The sequence below is a fragment of the Halichoeres trimaculatus genome, unplaced genomic scaffold, assembly GCF_033239565.1.
Source record: "Halichoeres trimaculatus isolate MK-OKI-2021-1 unplaced genomic scaffold, fHalTri1.1 fHalTri1_scaffold_17, whole genome shotgun sequence".
NCBI lineage: Eukaryota > Metazoa > Chordata > Actinopteri > Labriformes > Labridae > Halichoeres > Halichoeres trimaculatus.
Window position 1 is genome coordinate 7,362,515 of NW_027437195.1, and position 18,756 is coordinate 7,381,270.

The 18,756-nt window shown below is 39.9% G+C and overlaps 1 protein-coding gene across 1 annotated transcript; it reads left to right on the forward strand.

The window, feature by feature from the left end:
- Window positions 1-8,316: 8,316 nt before the first annotated feature.
- On the forward strand, window positions 8,317-16,168 carry LOC141806468 (alcohol dehydrogenase 1-like). Its single transcript, XM_074692020.1, has 9 exons — window positions 8,317-8,334; window positions 8,947-9,048; window positions 10,315-10,456; window positions 10,597-10,684; window positions 13,215-13,434; window positions 13,572-13,832; window positions 13,947-14,079; window positions 15,470-15,608; window positions 15,712-16,168. The coding sequence occupies exons 1-9, from the start codon at window positions 8,317-8,319 to the stop codon at window positions 15,743-15,745; spliced, it is 1,137 nt and encodes a 378-aa protein (XP_074548121.1). The 3' UTR covers window positions 15,746-16,168.
- The last annotated feature ends 2,588 nt before the right edge of the window (window positions 16,169-18,756 follow it).

The following is an 18,756-nucleotide window of genomic DNA, read 5'->3' on the forward strand; positions in this document are numbered from 1 at the left end:
CGATCGTCCAATATGGCACTGTCCGTCTAATTTGTCAGATAAATGTGCTTCGTGAAGAGAGTAATTAATGACGGAGGCGGAGAGCAGAAGCAGCGTAGCAACCCTTATAATGAAGCAGTGATATTGAGAGATGTTTTTGGACAACAAAGAAGCTTGGCTTCAGAGAGCAAGTTTACCACGTAATCGGGATACCCGCTCGAAAACTGCGCCGCCAGCGAGTCTGTAATCACGCAATCGGGCGCGCATGGATGTATTTTTCATCCATGCGAATTTCAGTAAAACCGTCACTCCTACTAGCGACTTCGGCGGGTTGAATTATTTAATTGTAGTTTTCTGAAACGGCATCTGAAATACTAAACCCATTGCAGTATGAGACTACGACACCACAACTCCCACGAGCACTGCCTGCACACAGTGTTTGCTCATTGGTCCCTTCGCAAAGTCTTCTACTGACAGGCGCCCCAGACGCGCTGGTCTTCAGCCTTCGTCTCGGACACTGTGACAGCTCCCGGTGTTTAGCGCCTGATAACGTGTTTTAAAACTTCACTCGCGTCTTATTTGCTCTCTATGGTAAACGGATTCCGGGATTTAAGTCACAATCTAGCGCCAAATATTCCGTAACTTGTTAAAAGTGAGGACATTTATCAGATGGAGCTCATTTAAGCTCACAGTGCACCGTTCTCACCAGTAACACTCACCTAGAGCAGGGGAGGAGGAGAAGACAGGAGCACACGTAGAGAAGTGAAACTGATCATAGATATGAGAAGCCGTAGGAACAGTATTTAAACCTCCTGATAAACAAACATTTTAAAAGTTATATGTAAAAAGTTTACTCTGGAAATACTGTAAACAAACCAAATCATTCTAAATAAATGAAACTTATGGTCCAGTGTGACTTATGTAGGCCTACGTTATTTTCGTCTTCATGACGCATTTTTTTGACTGATACGACCTCAAAAAACGTATGATAGTACTACGAAGTGACTTGTAGTCCAGAAAGTATGGTACTAGTTTATTAGTGAAAAATTACTGTTGCAAATAAATATTAAAGTAGACAGTGTTTCTAGAAAGCTTTTTCAGTTTAGTTTTTATTTTTTCAATTAATCTTCAACCTTCACAACTTTCATTGAATGCAATATTATGCTCCTCCTTTAATTACTTTGTTTCTATAGTCTGCATATTTTCATATTTAAGGAGCACAACCATTTCAGAGCTGAATACCTGATTTAGGTAGTCTTTATTTGAGTGTGCACAGGGGTCATTTATATTTAAAAAGGTTTTAAATCTATTTCAGGTAAACTTTAGCATTTCATCATCCGCCTTGATCATATCAAACATAATTATCCAACAACAAAATTGTGGACCCTACCAGAAGCGATGGCCACAGGTACTTATGCTGTATCGCTGACTGACCGTTTGTGTGAACAAAAAATTAGTGTTACTGTGTTTAATGTTGTTTTTATTATTATTATTATTATTATTATTATTATTATTATTATTACTATTATTATTATTATTATTATTGATAAAAACAATATTAAACGCAGTAAATACCCCCCCCACCCCCGCTTTCAGGCACAGGATTTTTTCCTGCTTCAAGCCCTGATAATGTAAGTTGAGTATTTTTTATGTGCAGCTCAATACTAATTGACCCATGGACAGGTACCGGTCCACGGTCTGGGGTTGGGGACCACTGCTCTAAATGACAGGACATACAGTGGTGACCAAAATTATTAAAACGCCTGACAGATCTGAAGACACTGAGCTTATTTTATCATGAAGCATGCAGATAGTTGCTCTGAGTTCAGCAAATATCAGATGAAGTGGGTCCTGCTGTCTTTATCCACTTTGAACTTTAATATTTGTTTTTTCCACCTTGTGCAGCAGTTACAGCTGCACGTCTCTTGCATAATGTCAGTATATTTCGTGAGAGCTTTAACACCAATGTAATACAATGTTTTCTGTACCTCAAGATAGAGGTGTCCCAGTCCGATATTGATATCTGATATCGGTCCGATATCAGCAAATAAACAAGTAGCGGTATCGTATCGGAATGCATCTAAAATCTCCGATATCAGCAGTTTCTGTTACCCATTGGTTACTAATAAATAGGTCCGTTTTTCCCCATACCTACTGTTGCTGACTACTGTTCTTTGAATAATATCACTTAATCAAGCCTTTTCTAACATAGAATAGAAGAGAGCTGTAAGCTAACATGACATACTAACATGACAGACGTACTACAAAATAAGTAATAAAAGTATGCATGTTTGGTGCTGATGTCGTATCCGATAAATATATCGGTATCGGCCCATACTCGATGCTTCAGTATCGGTATCGTATCAGAAGTGAAAATGTAATATCGGGACATCCCTACCTCAAGACCAAGGCTTTCCTTTGGATGCTCAGGAGATCTGTCCACTTTATTTTATAACTTGCCCAAATTCTTCTGGTCGGGGTGGAGTTTCTAGACTTGAGGGGGCCATTTTCATTGTCCCTTTTTATAAGGACAATGAACCTAAATCTCCTTGTGATAGCTCCAACATATGGTTTTAAGAGAGCCATGATAAAACAATGACTTTGTAGATGTTTAATTTGGGTATTTTGACGGTCAATTAAACAAATTAACTGAAACCTTTTAAATAAGCCAAGGAGTTTCATAATTTTGGCCACCACCATATGACTCTGGAGTGTTTCATCAGCTGTATAGTAATGAAAGATATTTTACTACAGAGTCATTTACAAACGCACGACCTGTCCTGTTTGGAACTGCAGTACCAAGCTGTCCACCTGTCAGATCAACCAGAACACTTTGCAGGTACCCCCCCCCCCCCCCCCCCCCCCCCCCTTGAGTTAGAATTCACGAGAAGCACAGATAACATTGTTTTAGCTCTCAATAAAAGTAACTCTATCATCATTATCTACAAAGTTGTGAGCCGTGGTTATAACTGGAAAGGCTCTGTGGACATGTCATACAGAGAGAGTTTATGGGAAGTAGACCAATGGTGGTTGTGGTCTCAAAATGTTAAAATCTATTATTGTCTTCTAAAGAGATATTTATGCTAATGACAGTTGCAATGTTAACACGATAATAAGGTCAACATGTCTTTGGATGAGGGGTTCCTTTCAAGGGTTCTCAATTAAGATTTAGACTTTCTACACATTTGAAAATTTGTGTATGGTCTCAAAAAAATTGGGTTTTCTAAACCTGACTTGACAGACTATTCTCAAAACCAAGTTTCATTTAATCACACTAAAATATTATCATTCCATATCATTCCATGTCGTTCCGTGTCATTCCATGTTGTTCCATAAACCTCCTTGGGTTTTGAAGTATATACTGAGAAGCAGGTTTTCCATTTCCATGCAAGTCTTTGTCATCAGTTGTTTGGTCCAAAGACTTCAAGAAGGAGCTTCATGAAGGAAGTCCATTTACCTCATATAATACTACTATTTATCTAAACAGGAATACTAATTCCTTCATCCATTCCCCTAATGACTGCTAAACAAGGGTAATGACCTGGTTCTATAAGCTTTGTACTTTGGTTACTGGCAAATTAAGTAGCAAACAGAATCATCATTTCGATTATCTACATTGAAGAAAAAAAACTACTCTCCCAAAGATGTTAAACAATTTTATAAATTGTTTTGTTGGATGTAGGTTACATTTTAAATGCTTGCGACTGTGAGCTTTTACTTAGCATTTTTAAAATTCGTGCAAGCCATACAAAGACAAGTAAATAAATAAAATAAAATGAAATAAAATATAAAATACTTACAACAGCTTGAGGACTTGATCTGTTTGAATTAGCACCAGCTCTCGCTCAAAACAACAGTGCCAAAACAGAAATGAATTCACCATATTGGGTGAATTTTAACAACAGCCATCTGTTACACTTGGATTTTGTTTGTCTCTGCTGTTACATTACATGGCATTATCAATGTAGTATGTTTCAAAATGGTAATGCACTGATAAGATCTGTGTTTTATTTTGTTTGGAAACCATTAACTGCCAAATTTCAGTTCAGTTTGTTTAATCACATCCCTGGTTATGTTACAAAAACAAACTGAAAAAATATATTCATGTACTTGTGTATCCACCTCCTCTGTGTTTCCACCCTGTCCTCAGTGTGTTTATTAGTAAGAGCCTCATTGCTGTGTCAGATAACATTGTTCTAATGCCTTGTAAAACAAAGTGCTATCTTTTGTTGAGACGGAGAAGTCATTAATAACTTAATCAGAGGGGGGTAGGATTGTGTGCTTGCGAGCATAGATGTGAGCTTTTATGACAGTGTGCACTTTTGCCTTTTGTACTTTGGGTTTAACTGTACATTTTGTTCTACTTAGCTGTAAGACAACACTCTCAAATCAAGGCAGCTGTAAAAGCAGAAGGAGGGAGAGGAAAATCCCACTTGTGTACATTTAATCTTGCCTTTATACACACTGACAAGTATTACATAACCACTCATTCCTCATAATAATGCATGTACTGTCAGAGTTAGTCACTGAGGCTGCTCCACAGCCCGCAGTTTGCAATTCTATACACTGTTCTGCTAGATCAGACCTTTTTGAATGTTATCATGAAAAACACTCCAATCAAATCTATCCTATGTGTCCTTGTTAATGGAAGGTTCTAGTTTTTTTTTTTTTTCCACACTAATGGTTGCTGTTACTTTAAATGAGAGGACCTTGTGTTTTTCTACTGCCACCAATGTGTGAAAGGTTTTAAAAACCTTAGTCACACTCACAGAAATGATTGTCCATGTGCTAAACTTTGAGGGGTTATTACATCACTGTAGAAACAGAATGTCTGTCAGAATCCTTTTTAAATTTGCACATAAAAAAATTGATGAAATGATGTAAAGAGGGCATTTAGAGCAAGTTCACCATCAAACTATGACTATGAAGAACCCCAAGATGTGTCTTAAAGAAGCTGTTGTCATTTCTTTGTTTAGCTTTTCTATATTTAATCTCTCTTCTGTTTCTTCTGATGTGTTTAAGTTTGATCAAGAACATCCTGTTGTGATATTTCAACGAATAATCTGTTCAGTCCTGGGTCTACGGTCATGGCCAGAAGTTTAGAGAATGGCACAAATTTTGGTTTTCACAAAGCTTGCTGCTTCAGTTCTTATAGAGGCAATTTGTCAGGGTTTTCTCCTGATTTGAATCTTTGCCGATTCAGTCTTAAGTTGCAATTCTTCAATATTTTTGTTTTGATTGTTTTTTTTTTCTTTTCTTTTCTTTTAAATATCTATTTTTAGTTTGCTTCTTTAACACCAGACATTGTGAAACAGTGATGAAGATGTTGTCTACAGACTATTTTTGGAGCCATATTTATCCCAAAAATGCACATCAAATGTGATTCAGAAATCAACATTTTGCTCTCTGCTAGAAAAAAAGTCAATTTTTAAAGAAGGAATCCTTATTTAAATATCTTAAAACTTAAAATCCTTAGTTAAATGAATCAATTTTTCCCACCACTTAAATCTATACTATCTCTAGATTGTGATGAGTGAACAAATGAGTTGCAAATGACATTCCAAGTCATTCCCTATCGTGAAAAATTACTTCTGTGAAAACCAAAATTTGTGCCATTCTCAAAACTTTTGGCCACAACTGTTAGGTCTGTAAGAAATACAGTGGCTTCTTTGAAGCATAAGGGTTTTTTTTAAAAAAAACATGGAGATCCTTAAGAAATGTGTTTATCCCTTGAACTAGCCACCTTTGTTAACACTGCTCTGGTGTGCCAAAAACTGAGGCAACCATTTCAGTGGTGAACTGCATGTTACCACAGATCAGAGATGATGGCTCTCTGGGACAGTGCCTTTAAAAAAATGATTTTTCATGCCTGTCGTCACTTGGATTGTTTGCTTGACAGTCTTAACTGTTGTTGTACTTCATTGTCTCAAACAGACCTAGAAATGTTCCCACTTTAACCTGTTGCATTGCCTTTGATGATAAAAACGAATGCACTCTTTGCAATACATCAGCATATCTACCTTAAGCTAACCATGTCCATGAAGTCAGATTAGATTATTAAACCACTAAAACAAGGTTTTCTGAATTGCTGTCGATTTTTTCAAGACTGGCCTGTAACAGATAAGCAGTATGACTACTTCAGTTACGTCAGACTTCTTCATAATCTTACATCCTTTTATCACTCATGATGTTTCTTACTGTTGTAAAGTGACCTTGTGTTCCTTGAAAGGTGCTTTATGAATTCAAGATATTATTGTTATCATTATAATGCTCGCCATCTGTACATGGGAACCAGCACATTTAATATTGAACTTATTATGTGGCAAGTGTAATGAGAGGGTTTTTTTAAGTACAGCCAGATCCTAAAATGGGCAAACATTGGTCCAGTTTCCACCAAGCGGTCCAGTATGGATCTGTACACTTTGGTACGGGTTGGATGGGTAAAGCATGATCCTGTTTGTGTTGCCACACCCAACTGTTCTCCTCTTGGTAGGTGGTTTGCAGATGGCCACATCAGCTGTGTAAAAGCATTAAGCTATGGCAGAGTGATGCTAATTTTCCCTGCTAATAAATCCAATGCAGAAGAAACAGTAAACAAAGAGCAACAATGGGAGAAATCCAGCTATTCGTCTACTTTGTGATTGGCATGTGGCTCTTTGTTACAAAGCGCAATCGAGCTTCGTTCCAGAGAAGGCTGTGTGCCATGAGGACAAATAAAGCGGCCACTGTCACACAGTAAACAACAATTCTTTTGACCAATCGACGAACTGCAGTGTTTCTAGCTCCACCTTCTGTGTTGGAATCGGTACGTCTGGCATCCCAACAGAAGGGTACCAAAAAAGTGGGATGGTATGGGTTGGTAATTTGGGCGTACAGAGACGAACTGAACCACTCAGTGGAAATGGGGCTAATGACATACACACTGGAGATAATGCTTGGCCTGGTCTCCTGGCCTGGTACCCTCACATTAGCAGGAGGAAGATCGAAAGAAAGCTGGAAACTGGACTCATCTGACCACAGAATCTTCTTCCAGTCCCTGGCTGTCCAGTGTTTGTGGGGTTGCACCCGTGCACTCTCTGGTTGCACGGGTTGCTGGCTCTCAAAGCTGGTGCTTGGCAAGCACCAAATCTTTGCTGGGCCAGCAGAAAGAACCACATTACATCAAGGGCTACGGGCTTACGTCAGGGGGTAGGGGGGAGATTATTGACCAACCAAAGCAGAGTAAAAACACGGAAGAGCGCTATCTGTATGAAGACAAGTTTGGGGTAAGCGAAACAATAGAAGAAGAAGATAAGTTAATAAGCTGGCACCTGTTTGTGGAACGGCAAATGGTTCTTAACCAGTTCACACTTGAGCCAACTGCGTACCGGCTCTAGCACCAGCCCTGGAACCAGCTTGGTGGAAAAGGGGTATGTGTCTGTCTCATTGATCAGGGTTTTTTTTGGACAGCCTTGAAGGACCTTGAGCCATGATCTAAAGCGGTCCACGTACAGAGTGGGTAGAACACTGGACGCCAATTTGGTTTGACCACCGCTGCTAAAGCTCCTGATATCATTTGGTGGTTTTCCCTTCATACGTGGATCTGGATGTGGTCATTTCTTGCTTAAGAAACCCTTGGACGCTCAGATCTTGGTTTATCTTCCAAGCTGTTGGTTTGTTTGTATATCTGCTGAAGGGTTGCATCTACACCTCCTGGCTCTCTGGTAGTAGCTTTACCCTTCCTGGCTGAGTGTCTGTATCTTCAGGCGTGTTTCCTGTGTTAGGTCCCGTGTTTAAAACTTTTTTTGTTTCTAAAGAACTTTCAAATGTGCTGGCTTTATATACACTAAGCACAGCCAAAAAAAAAGTTAAAAAGCACGGCCTTCATTAGTGGATTACTGGCACCAGTATGACCCAAAACTTAAAATGTTGATGTATTTTACGGAACCAATCCATTTTGAGTTTTTATGGGTTTTTTTAGGGTTTGTTTAAACAAATTGCACTTGAAGACCTCAGAGTGATCCCTGATGCACTATTTTACAAATTTTGAGGTGAAAAAAAAAAATTTCTTCCACCTCTGTATGTTTGACTGGTGAAGTGGAAAAAAAACACAGCTCAAACATGTACAGAACAATACAGAAAATATATGAGGTACCAGTTTCCCAATAGGGGGCTCCAAATCAAACGTGATAAGTTGTTGAAAAGAAAAGAACATATGTCCCACCCATATGGACTTGTATGAAACTGCTTGTTCTTTTGACAATACTAAAACATCTACATCAACATCTCCCCTCCTCTCGACCAAGACCTGCAGCTTTCTAACATCTCAGCCCTCATTTTAACCTAAAGCTGGAAAAAATGGCAACAGTTGGTAAGGTAGGTACTTAATTCGACACAAGATTTCCATTTACAACTGTGGTCCTTTGTTTCCTCAGACAGTATGATCAAACCTGACACAGAAGAAACAATGTTCTACTTTCTTTATTACTATGTTTTTACATCAACTTCTGTGCCTGTCTGTGTATTCTGTACAAAACAGACATGGTTTGAAAATGATTATTTTGCTCTTGTGTTAATTTTTATTAGTAGCATGTGTGAATGTTGTTACTGCTCCACTGGTCAGTTGCCAGTAATGTTCTGTTCTTGTACCAGAGCAGTTTGGCTCATTTCCAGCAGGGGGCTTTGCTGCATGTCTGCACTCCTCTCTCCTGCCTTGTCTTATTTCTCTGAAGTTTTCTCCTGCCTCATGTTTTGAGTGCTCTGTGCAGTCTTTTTTTTTTTTACAAGGCTACTGGGGGGCGCTGCACACGCTGCTGAAATGTAATTCCATTGCTCTGAAACCTGTGCAATGACAAAGCTATTCATCCATTTATGTAAAATGCACTTCAAATTAAGCATGATAATTGTCAGAATTCTTTTTAAAAAGTGTTATCTGACAGAGTAGCTGGTAAGAAGCAGTGGGACTGAAGAAGTTTTACTGCCATCTAGGTCATCAAGTGCAAGGCAGCTGTGGCCTGGGAACCCAACAAGCCTCTGGTGATTGAAGAGATTGAAGTCTCACCACCTCAGGCCAATGAGGTCCGCATCGAGGTGAGATATGTCTGCTTAAAACCTTACAACTGCACATGTGACATATCATTTTTGAGTGATACATATACACACTCTTTAGCCACTTTACTAGGTATACTTTGTTAGAAGGTTGTACCCTCCTTTTCCTTCAAGACCGACCTAAACCTTCATGACACACATTCAGAAGGGTGCTGGAAACCTTCTACGGTGATATTTGACCATATCGACAACCCTATAACATCATACATTTGCTGCAGATTTTTGAGTAAATATCCATAATGTGAATCACCTGTTCTCCCATATCTCAGTGGAGCTCTATTAGATTGAGATCTGGGAACGGTGGAGGCCATGGGAGAACAGGGAACTCATTAGCCACGTACACATGGACCCAAATATTACGCTTGCATTTGGTTTATTTGCTCAAACAGAAAGAATTTAACCTTTGTATACACCTCATTCTGAAAGAAAAGTGCCAATCCGAATGGACATTTAATCGGTTTCACAGGGGTGGAATATTTCTTTCCCCAAACCAATTGAGGTATCATGTATCCACTCAAACGGAAAGTTTTCAGGGTATGTTCTTTCAGCGCATGCTCAGATATGACGTAAGACACAGCTTGAGACGTTCCTCAATATGTTTATGTTTGTTTACATTTGTTTGCGCATGCCCCATTGACTATTCTGTTTGATTTTAGCTGCGCATGTGGACCAGAGATTGGAATATTCCTTTCCATGTTTACTGATGTTTGCGGAAAAATCTTTCAGAAAGATTCCATTCGGAAAGACGAAAAACTCCTCATGTAACCGTGGCTAGTGTCATGTTCAAGAAAACAGTTTAAAATGATTTAAGTTTTGTGACATGGAGCGTCTTCGCGCAGTAAGTCTCCATCAGAAGATGGGTACACTGTGCTCATAAAGGGATGAACATGTCAACAACAATACTCAGGTAGACTGTGGACTTTAAACCATGCTTAGTTGGAACTAAGGGGTGCGATGTGCCAAGAAACCTCCCCCACACCATTACACCACCAGCAGCAGCCTGACCCGTTGATACAAGGCAGGATGGATCCATGCTTTCATGATGTTGTCAGTGATTTTCACCCAGGGAATCACAAACCAGTGGCCCAGGCCTTTACATGGGCAAAAAAATACTGAGCAAAATAATGAACTTCAGAGTGGATTAAGCTAACTGTGATCTACTGATATATTACATAAAGACAAAAAACTACTCAAGTATTTCTGGGTCTTGACTGTCTTTTTGCTGATGTGTTCATTTTCTGGGTCCAGATCAAGGCAACTGCGCTGTGCCACACAGACCTGCATCACCTCTTTGAAAACATGTACCCGGCCGGATTCCCTACAGTACTTGGCCACGAGGCAGCGGGCATCGTAGAAAGTGTTGGGCCTGGAGTCACAGAATTCAAGACAGGTCTGTCACAGCTTAGCGAACCAACTTCATTGACCTTATTATCATGTCTTCCTCATGTTTGTAGATTGTAAATTCATGTCAGTCATCTTGCTTATTGTTATTTCAAACATTCACATCAAAACATTATTTTAAAATTACAGGGGACACTGTGATTCCCCTGGCTACCCCTCAGTGTAGGGAATGTGACTTCTGTAAGAACCCAAAGACCAACCAGTGTGACAAGGTATGGTAAGCACATGTTCTTCTTCTTTTAAAAAATGTATTCATCTACCAGCAAAGTTTTTAAGGAGTCCCTTATCCAGGTCTATCCAGGTCCTTCTGGCCCACTACCCTCTGCTTGTGAAAGAAGCCTGGTGTTCTGGCCCAGCGCAGCTCTAAATCTCTAGCCAGACTCTTCTCCTCAGTTGTGCCCAATTGGTGGAATGAATTACCTAACTCTGTACGATCCACAGAGTCCCTTTCTACTTAAAGAGATGTCTGAAGACTTGCCTGTTCAGGGAACATAAGGCACTTAATCTAACCCTTCTCCTTTTGGTCCTTCGGGGTCCTTTTTTAAGGGGGTGGGGGAGAGCACTTCTGCTACTTAATGGCAGCACCTGTGGCCATGTAACTTAAGGCAATTTGTCACACCAAGGTTTTCCCTTTTGTCTACTTTCTTGCTTGTGTTGTACGTTGCTTTGGACAAAATTATCTGCTAAATGAAACTGTAGAATTTTAGAAAGGGTAGATAGGTGTTATTGTGCTAAGTGGCATTTGGCAAAACAAACATGGTCAAAATTAACTTGAGTAATTGTAATTTTGTACAGTATTTTGATAATATAAGTTGTTTTTGTGTTTGTTTTTTAACTCAAAATGAGATTGTTCCATGGGGGATGCCACCTGACAGCCTTGCGTTTCTATCCATCCATTGTCTTTACCAGTTCATCCCTTTAGGGGTAGAGCCTATCCCAGCTATCATTTGGCTAGGCGGGTTGTTGGCTATCACAGGGACCAACATCTATTCATGCACACACTTACACCTATTGGAATTAAGAGAGGATGGTTCACCTGCTGAGCATGTTTGGGACTGGGTGGGGGAAACACAGAAACAAGCCACAGGATGGCCAGGAAATCAAACCAGGAACCATCTTACTTTGTAGCAACACAGTTAACCGCTGCACCACTGTGCATTCACCATGTTTTGGCAAAAAATGGACGGGCTGATAAGAGCAATGTGTATCTATGAATTCATGATTCCCTGCTTGTACTGAGCACTTGCTGAAAAAATGGCACAAGAAGAAAGGAAAGAAGGAAAGTGTTAAAAGTGTGTAAAAACTCTAAGGACGATGACATTTATCTTGCAAAACAGCTGCCCTTTGTTCTGGAAGACTCCCATCGCTTTACCTGTAAGAGAGTTCACCAAAGAAATGATCCAGTCTCTGATCTCTGTATACTTTTGAATACACCCATTTTACACACTGCACCTTTGAGGCCATTTAATGGTCAATAAAGACCTTCTTTAACTTGTATTCAAACAAAGGGCTCCAATTTCATGGCGCAGCGCAGGGGGCGCTGAAAGCTCGCCAGCTCCAACCTGGTCTATCCTCAGCGCAAAGCGGAGCGCACGATCCGCAGCTGTAATTTGGTGACAGGTGCACATGTGCGCACATGTCAACAAAGCCTCAGAGGCAGGTTTCCAGAGTGTCAGGCACATTTTAATGCAGTAAACAATCACCGCAATCACTATTTAATGTAACTGTCTGAACCAGCATATACATTTATATCTATATTAACTGTCCCGTCACATCTGATGTCGGATTAAAGCCGTTTGTCATAATGGAAAGTTAACCTGACGGCAGCTGGAAGTTTGATGCACGTCTTACAATTAAATAATAAACAGCCTTAACATCTGATACTGAGTATATATCTGGTTCTCTCTTTTCATTTAATTCAAAGAAAAGTGGGAGAGAAAAGACGAAGAAAAAAGAGACAAAATAAATGTGTGTCATTCAGGATTTACCCGTGATTTCCCATATTTCTCTGTTTTAGTCTTTATTTTTAACGTGATCTAAAAAGATGGAGTACATTATTGTAAGGAGGATGAGGTGGAGACACCGGGAGAGTATACAGTATATCACCAAAGGTTCTGCTATTTGGCGATGACAAACCAGGAGTGCAGGTGGATCAAAAGTATTCTGAATGGATAAGCCAGCTGTGTATCTGTCTCTTCATTTTGTACTCCAATTAATGACAAAGGAACAGATTAAATCTGTCCCGGGAGCTGGCCCACAAGGTGACGCGCTTTGTGTCCTCCAATGTGCCCCTCTGACCGTCTCCGCTATCAGGTCTTTCCAGCATACCTTCCACGTTGCTGGCGATCACTCAGACCAATCAGATGCTGCGCCTTGGCCGCAGCACATTTAAAGGCGAGAAGAGGCGCTCATTTGATTGGTGAAAACAGCACTCGGCTGTGTTAAACCCACTCACGGCTTTTCTCCTCCCTCTCTGCCATTTGCGCAGAGGGAGGAGTGGACGCACACCCCTGCGCTCCTCTGCGCTCCTCTGCGCTCCTCTGCGCCTTGACTGCGCCTCTCTTGGCACTGCAGGAAACTTGCAAAATGCGCTGGTCACGCCCTGTCAGCACTGCAAAGGCCAGCGCAGGGCAGGTGCGCCTGCGCTTGCGCCTGGTCTACGAAATTAGAGCCCAAAGTGTTATTTCAGCTGATTATCTTCAGCTGAACAAAATGCAGAAGTTAATTCTAGTGAAATCTCACTTTAGGCTTGCTGACCATTGTGATGTGATGGCGTTACCAGATTCCAGGTTTACCTGTAAGGGTAAGAAGCTGCTGCAGTTTTTAGGAACCAGCACCTTCTCTGAGTACACTGTGGTAGACCAGATCGCTGTGGCTAAGATTGATCCAGCTGCCCCTCTGGATAAAGTGAGTCCCCTTGGGTGTGGAGTCATCACAGGGTTTGGAGCAGCAGTTAATACTGCCAAGGTTTGTATATGTCACTGTGAGCAATGGTTAAATGTATGTTGATGGTGTCTAATACCCAGATCTGAGCTTTATTGTTGCATGGAACATAAAATCTTAACCCCAGGCACTATGTGTAAAAAAGAAACATCTTATTTCAGGTGGAACCTGGCTCCACCTGTGCTGTGTTTGGCCTGGGAGCTGTGGGTTTGGCTGCAGTTATGGGCTGCCATGCTGCAGGAGCAAAGAGGATCATCGCCGTTGACATCAACCCAGAGAAGTTTGAGAAGGCCAAGGTGTTTGGCGCCACAGACTTTGTGAATCCAAAGAATCACAGCAAACCCATCAGCCAAGTCCTGTCTGAGATGACCAATGGAGGAGTGGACTTCTCCCTGGAATGTGTTGGGAATGTGGGAGTCATGGTAGGAAGATTTGGATAATATTTCAAATCTGTTCTGAAGAAAATATCATGAAGCTACAAGAGCAAATGTTTCCTCCATTGGATCCCTCTGTGTTTGTGCTGTTTGTCCATCCAGCGCAGTGCCTTGGAATCCTGTGTGAAAGGCTGGGGTGTCAGCGTGATTGTTGGCTGGACAGACTTGTACGACTTTTCTGCAAGGCCCATACAGCTGATAGCTGGACGCACATGGAAGGGCTCTTTGTTTGGGGGTGAGATTCAGTCAATCACAAAGAAAGAGTGTTGGTATTAATGTCACTTCCCTGGTCACATTTCCATTTATCATTTTGAATTACACAAGTTTGAAGTCCAAAGTTTAAACCTTCTTTGTCTGATGAAGTTATGTGCTATATATTTCTAATTACTTTAAAAGACACTCATCCTCACAAAGAGTTGACCACAAATGGCTCAATGAAAAAATCAATCCAAAAACTGCTGTCCTTTGAACACTGAGGTGCAAGGTCTGTTTAACACAGATTCAACATTGGAGCCAAACTACAGGATGAAAAATATTCAGCCAAAAAACACTTTTTAAGGCTCTAAATATTAGTTTGATTTAACAAGTCAAATATGGAGGATTTCATTGGTGTTTGGCCTTTTGGGCCAACCCATAAACTGTGTGCGATAAATGGATGCTGTCTCCCTGACGTCGCCTGTCTGTTCCTGAATCAGAGTTTTGAAGCAAACTGGCTGGTGTGGCCATGCTGATGACTGAACTCGGGATCTTAACATCTTCTAAACTGAGTGAGAAAAAACAAAACATGTGACATTTCACATGAGGAGACATTTCTTGAACCAGACTGTAAAAATGTGTTTGTTTCTGCTGTGAAACGGCTTTTTTTTTTTTTGGCTTGGTGCGTAACTTTTGGTATGTTTGGAGCCAGCCTCAAGCGTACACTTGAGGAACAGCAGATTTTAGCTCTTCAGCATTGTTTCATATTTTTAGCACCTCCACCTGGGTGAACCTCAACAAGCCCAATATTTATGACGGATTTTCTAGATGATAAAAGTGGCACCAAAACTTAAGATTTTTCTTTTTAACTTTATTCAGTTTTCACTAAAACAGAAAAAGAAATGTACCTCACCCTATCAGGTGGTTTTTCATCTTTATCAGTGTCTGTTAATTTACACAGATTTATAATGTGATTATTGAGAAAAACCGAGAAGAGTGAAGTTTATCCAAAACTGTGTGTTGGAAAAAGATTTTATTAAAATTTAATTCCTTCTGTTTTGAGGGCCGTAGACATTAAGATTGGCAACCAGAATGAAAAATAACCCTCATTCCTGGGTGTTATGGCTGAAGATTCAAACTGCTGTTGATGGACAACCTAACTATGCTATTGTCATTCAGTTCTTGTGGGAGCTTGAACCAGTGGAAGTTTGTCAAGCCATCAAGATCTAGTCAGGCCTTCATCTTCTCTTGATTGGTGATCAAGTCAAAGCATTCAAGGCTTGCTAGCAGCTGATAGAGATCAAGTTTTCTGAACACGAACATTTTGGCTGCTTTTCTCTTAAGATTGAAAGCAAGTTTCTACAGTTTCAGTTCTTATCAACAGACTTTGCCGCTATGATTTAATGAGACACATGTTCTCTGTGACTCAGGATTCAAGAGTAAGGACGGCGTGTCTCAGATGGTCAAAGCCTACCTGGACAAAAAGGTGAAGCTGGATGAGTTCATCACTCACAACATGAGCCTGAGTCAGGTCAACGATGCCATTGAGCTGATGAAGAATGGCAAGTGGTATGTTGACACTCCTACATGTAGTGGATTGCTTCAGACTTAATGAAAAACAGTTTCACAGATAAAGAACCCCCTGATCTCTGTTCTGCTTCTGTGTCCACAGCATTCGAACAGTCCTGAGTGTTTCCCCACAATAAGAAACCTGGGAAACCTCCTGAATGGTGACCAGCTGTGAACAAATAAGTATTTACTGTAAAAAACACGAGGAGTGATCATACAAGCAGAGAGGATCCATCACTTCTGTGTTTCCTATTATTCACTCAAACCAGCTGTTGTAACAGTGTTTGCTTAACTTGACATGCAATGTAGAGTTCATCAAAAAGGTCGACTGAAAATTAACATTTTCATGTTTCACCAAAGATATATGCACTAACTCTCTTTTCTTATGTTAACCCTTAAAGGAAAACAAAGGTGTATTCTTGGGTCTATAGGTCCTCAGTTTAATGATGATGATTTTAAACCATGTCCCCGACTCATTTTATTACAACAAATCAACTCTTGTATGAACATCACCGGATGTCCATGGTGCACCAGTTGGTTACTTGAAGACAGCAAACAGTCTGCCATATAAACAGTCTGAACAGATTCAGCGTTCAACCCTTGGCCACAGTAAACACCTTACCTGTGCTCTTTTTCCTTGTAGCATATTTACAGTCTTACACTTTTACACACTTTGCACCAGTATTCCTGGTGAAATCTTTCCAACTGCATGGTGATAAAGGCTTTTACCTCATAACTTGAACAAAGACTTTATGAGCAACAGATCATGAACTTTTATTGTCTTTTTTGGTGCAATACACCACTCATAAAAAGTTATGGATATTTACCTGGCATGTGAAATTTCTGGAAAATGTAAGAAGTCCCCGCTCCAGTGATATTTTATCATTAATATACAGGTTTTACGTACAACTATGAAACTGTAATTTCTTCATCGCAAACAATTTATTAAAGTGTCAATGTCTCAATAACTTGTTGTGTGTACTTTAGCATCAAATGCAGCAAATGTTAAAATACAGTCAAATAAAGCTCACCTCTAGGGGTTCAGGAGTATTTTAGGTGCATTACGAAATTTCATCTGAAGTTTAAATATAGATTTTTTTGTGAGTAGTGTATATCTGCTGTGAAATGGATCCAAAAAATAAAGTCAAACCCTTTGACTTGCAGCTTAACCATTTGGCAGGCGTTATAGGGTTCAGCTCTGAACTCTACAGAACCACAAAAATTTTGTTTCAAAGTTTTAAACCAAAAAAAGGTTACAATATCTTAAGTCTTGGTCCTGGTTCTGTTTTTTATCATGTTACATTTCACCTCAAGGTACGTTACAAATGACCCAGACAGATCGCTTCATCGCTTTGGCGTGCAGCGGCAAGGGCATTTCCGGTTACCGAAAGAAGAGGTAGAAAGTGACAGTAGACGGTGTTATGATGGCAGAGATTAAATGAATATGGTGATTGCTGGAGTTGTCTAAAGTTTCTGTTAATGATATAAAGAGAATCTTCCAGCTATCTAGTACAACACCATGTAGCAAGTTGTATAGAGGCTTTAAAATGTGCTTGTTTTGATTTGTTTGGAGCTTTGCAGGTAACTTGCGAACAGTAGCTAGCCTGTGCTAGAAGACTTACTTTCATGTTTAAATTTGAGAACCTCAGGTTAATCATACTTGGAAGTTAATGTAATCTTGTGTAAATACATCTTACTTCATATGTTGGTAATTTTATGAAAGCATAAGGAAAAAAGAGCTCTCATACGAGATATATGCTAGCAGATAGCATGCATCGATAAACCTTTGTTTTTCCAGCAAAATAGCATTTTTCATCAATAAATACACAAACAAGTGTAATAGTCTTGCATAAGAGAGTCATTTTGAATCCATTCAACACGTTGTATAGCTCTTAATCTACCAAAATAGCTATGGAATACTTTGGAAATTGCAATGATATGCTAACCAATAGTACACATACGGGATGTAGTTTTTCACAATTTTATTGTTTTTTTTGTTTGTTTTTTTTCAAGTGCTTTTAGTGTTGTCATTTCTTTCTTTTTTCCCCTGTAATTATGAGTAATTGACAATGTAAATTGTGTATGTTTTGTCTGGACCCCAGGAAGACTAGCTGTAGTTTTGGCGTCAGCTAATGGGGATCCTTTCAAATAAACTAATAAACAAATAAACACATCAATAAACTTTGTTTTTTTCCGGCAGACTATCAAAATTCATCCCTAAACACACACAACAAGTATAATGATCTCCCACGGGAGTCATTTTTAATCCATTCAACATGTTATATAGCTCTTAATCTACTAAAAAGGATACGGGGCACTTGGTGCTAGCTTGATGCTATCGTACATCGGGAAATCTATTAGTATGCTAGCGGTTAGCATGCATCGATAAAACTTTTTCCAGCAGAATATCAAATTTCATCACCGAACACACCAACAAATGTACATAATTTCCTCACAAGAGATTCATTTTCAGTCCATTCAGCATATTATATCTCTCCTACACCACAGCAGTGGTTTAGAGATGGCTGAAAGAGTCGTCATCCCGTCTTGAAAAGGATACCTATGTACGATCACACGTAATCCCCTTCAGCTGGTAAAAAACCAGGCCACATTTAAAAACGCGAACATAACTATTAATGTTAACCAAACAGCAATGACAAAATGCAATTTGAATGATTTGATGACAGAGATTTAACATCATCATGCAGTAGAACGGCGCTCTAAGTTTACATGCCACCCAGTTCTTAACCACACATACACCATGCTTGATTGTGCATAAGGCCCATTGTAACATTTTACTTCCTGTTTTTGAGATTATGCCATGCATTTCCTGTTTGTGTTGCACAGGCATTTTTGGTCATTTATTGGTAGACACTTGTAGGTAGTTTGTGCAGCAGTTTAAAGACAGTAAAAAGAGTTCAGAGTTAGAAACAGAAATGTCAAAAATGTTACAACTGTTCCCAGTCTCCCCTAGTTATATTAATGTAGTTTCACTGACATCTGACAGAAATTAGATTTTTTTTTTTTTTTTTTAATGGGACTTTTTGAGGCGACATTACTAGAACAGTTTTATTACAGGCTGAAAGGATGCACATGTGCTGTGTTTGGGCTCTGTGGGTTTGGCTGCAGTGATGGGCTGCCACACTGC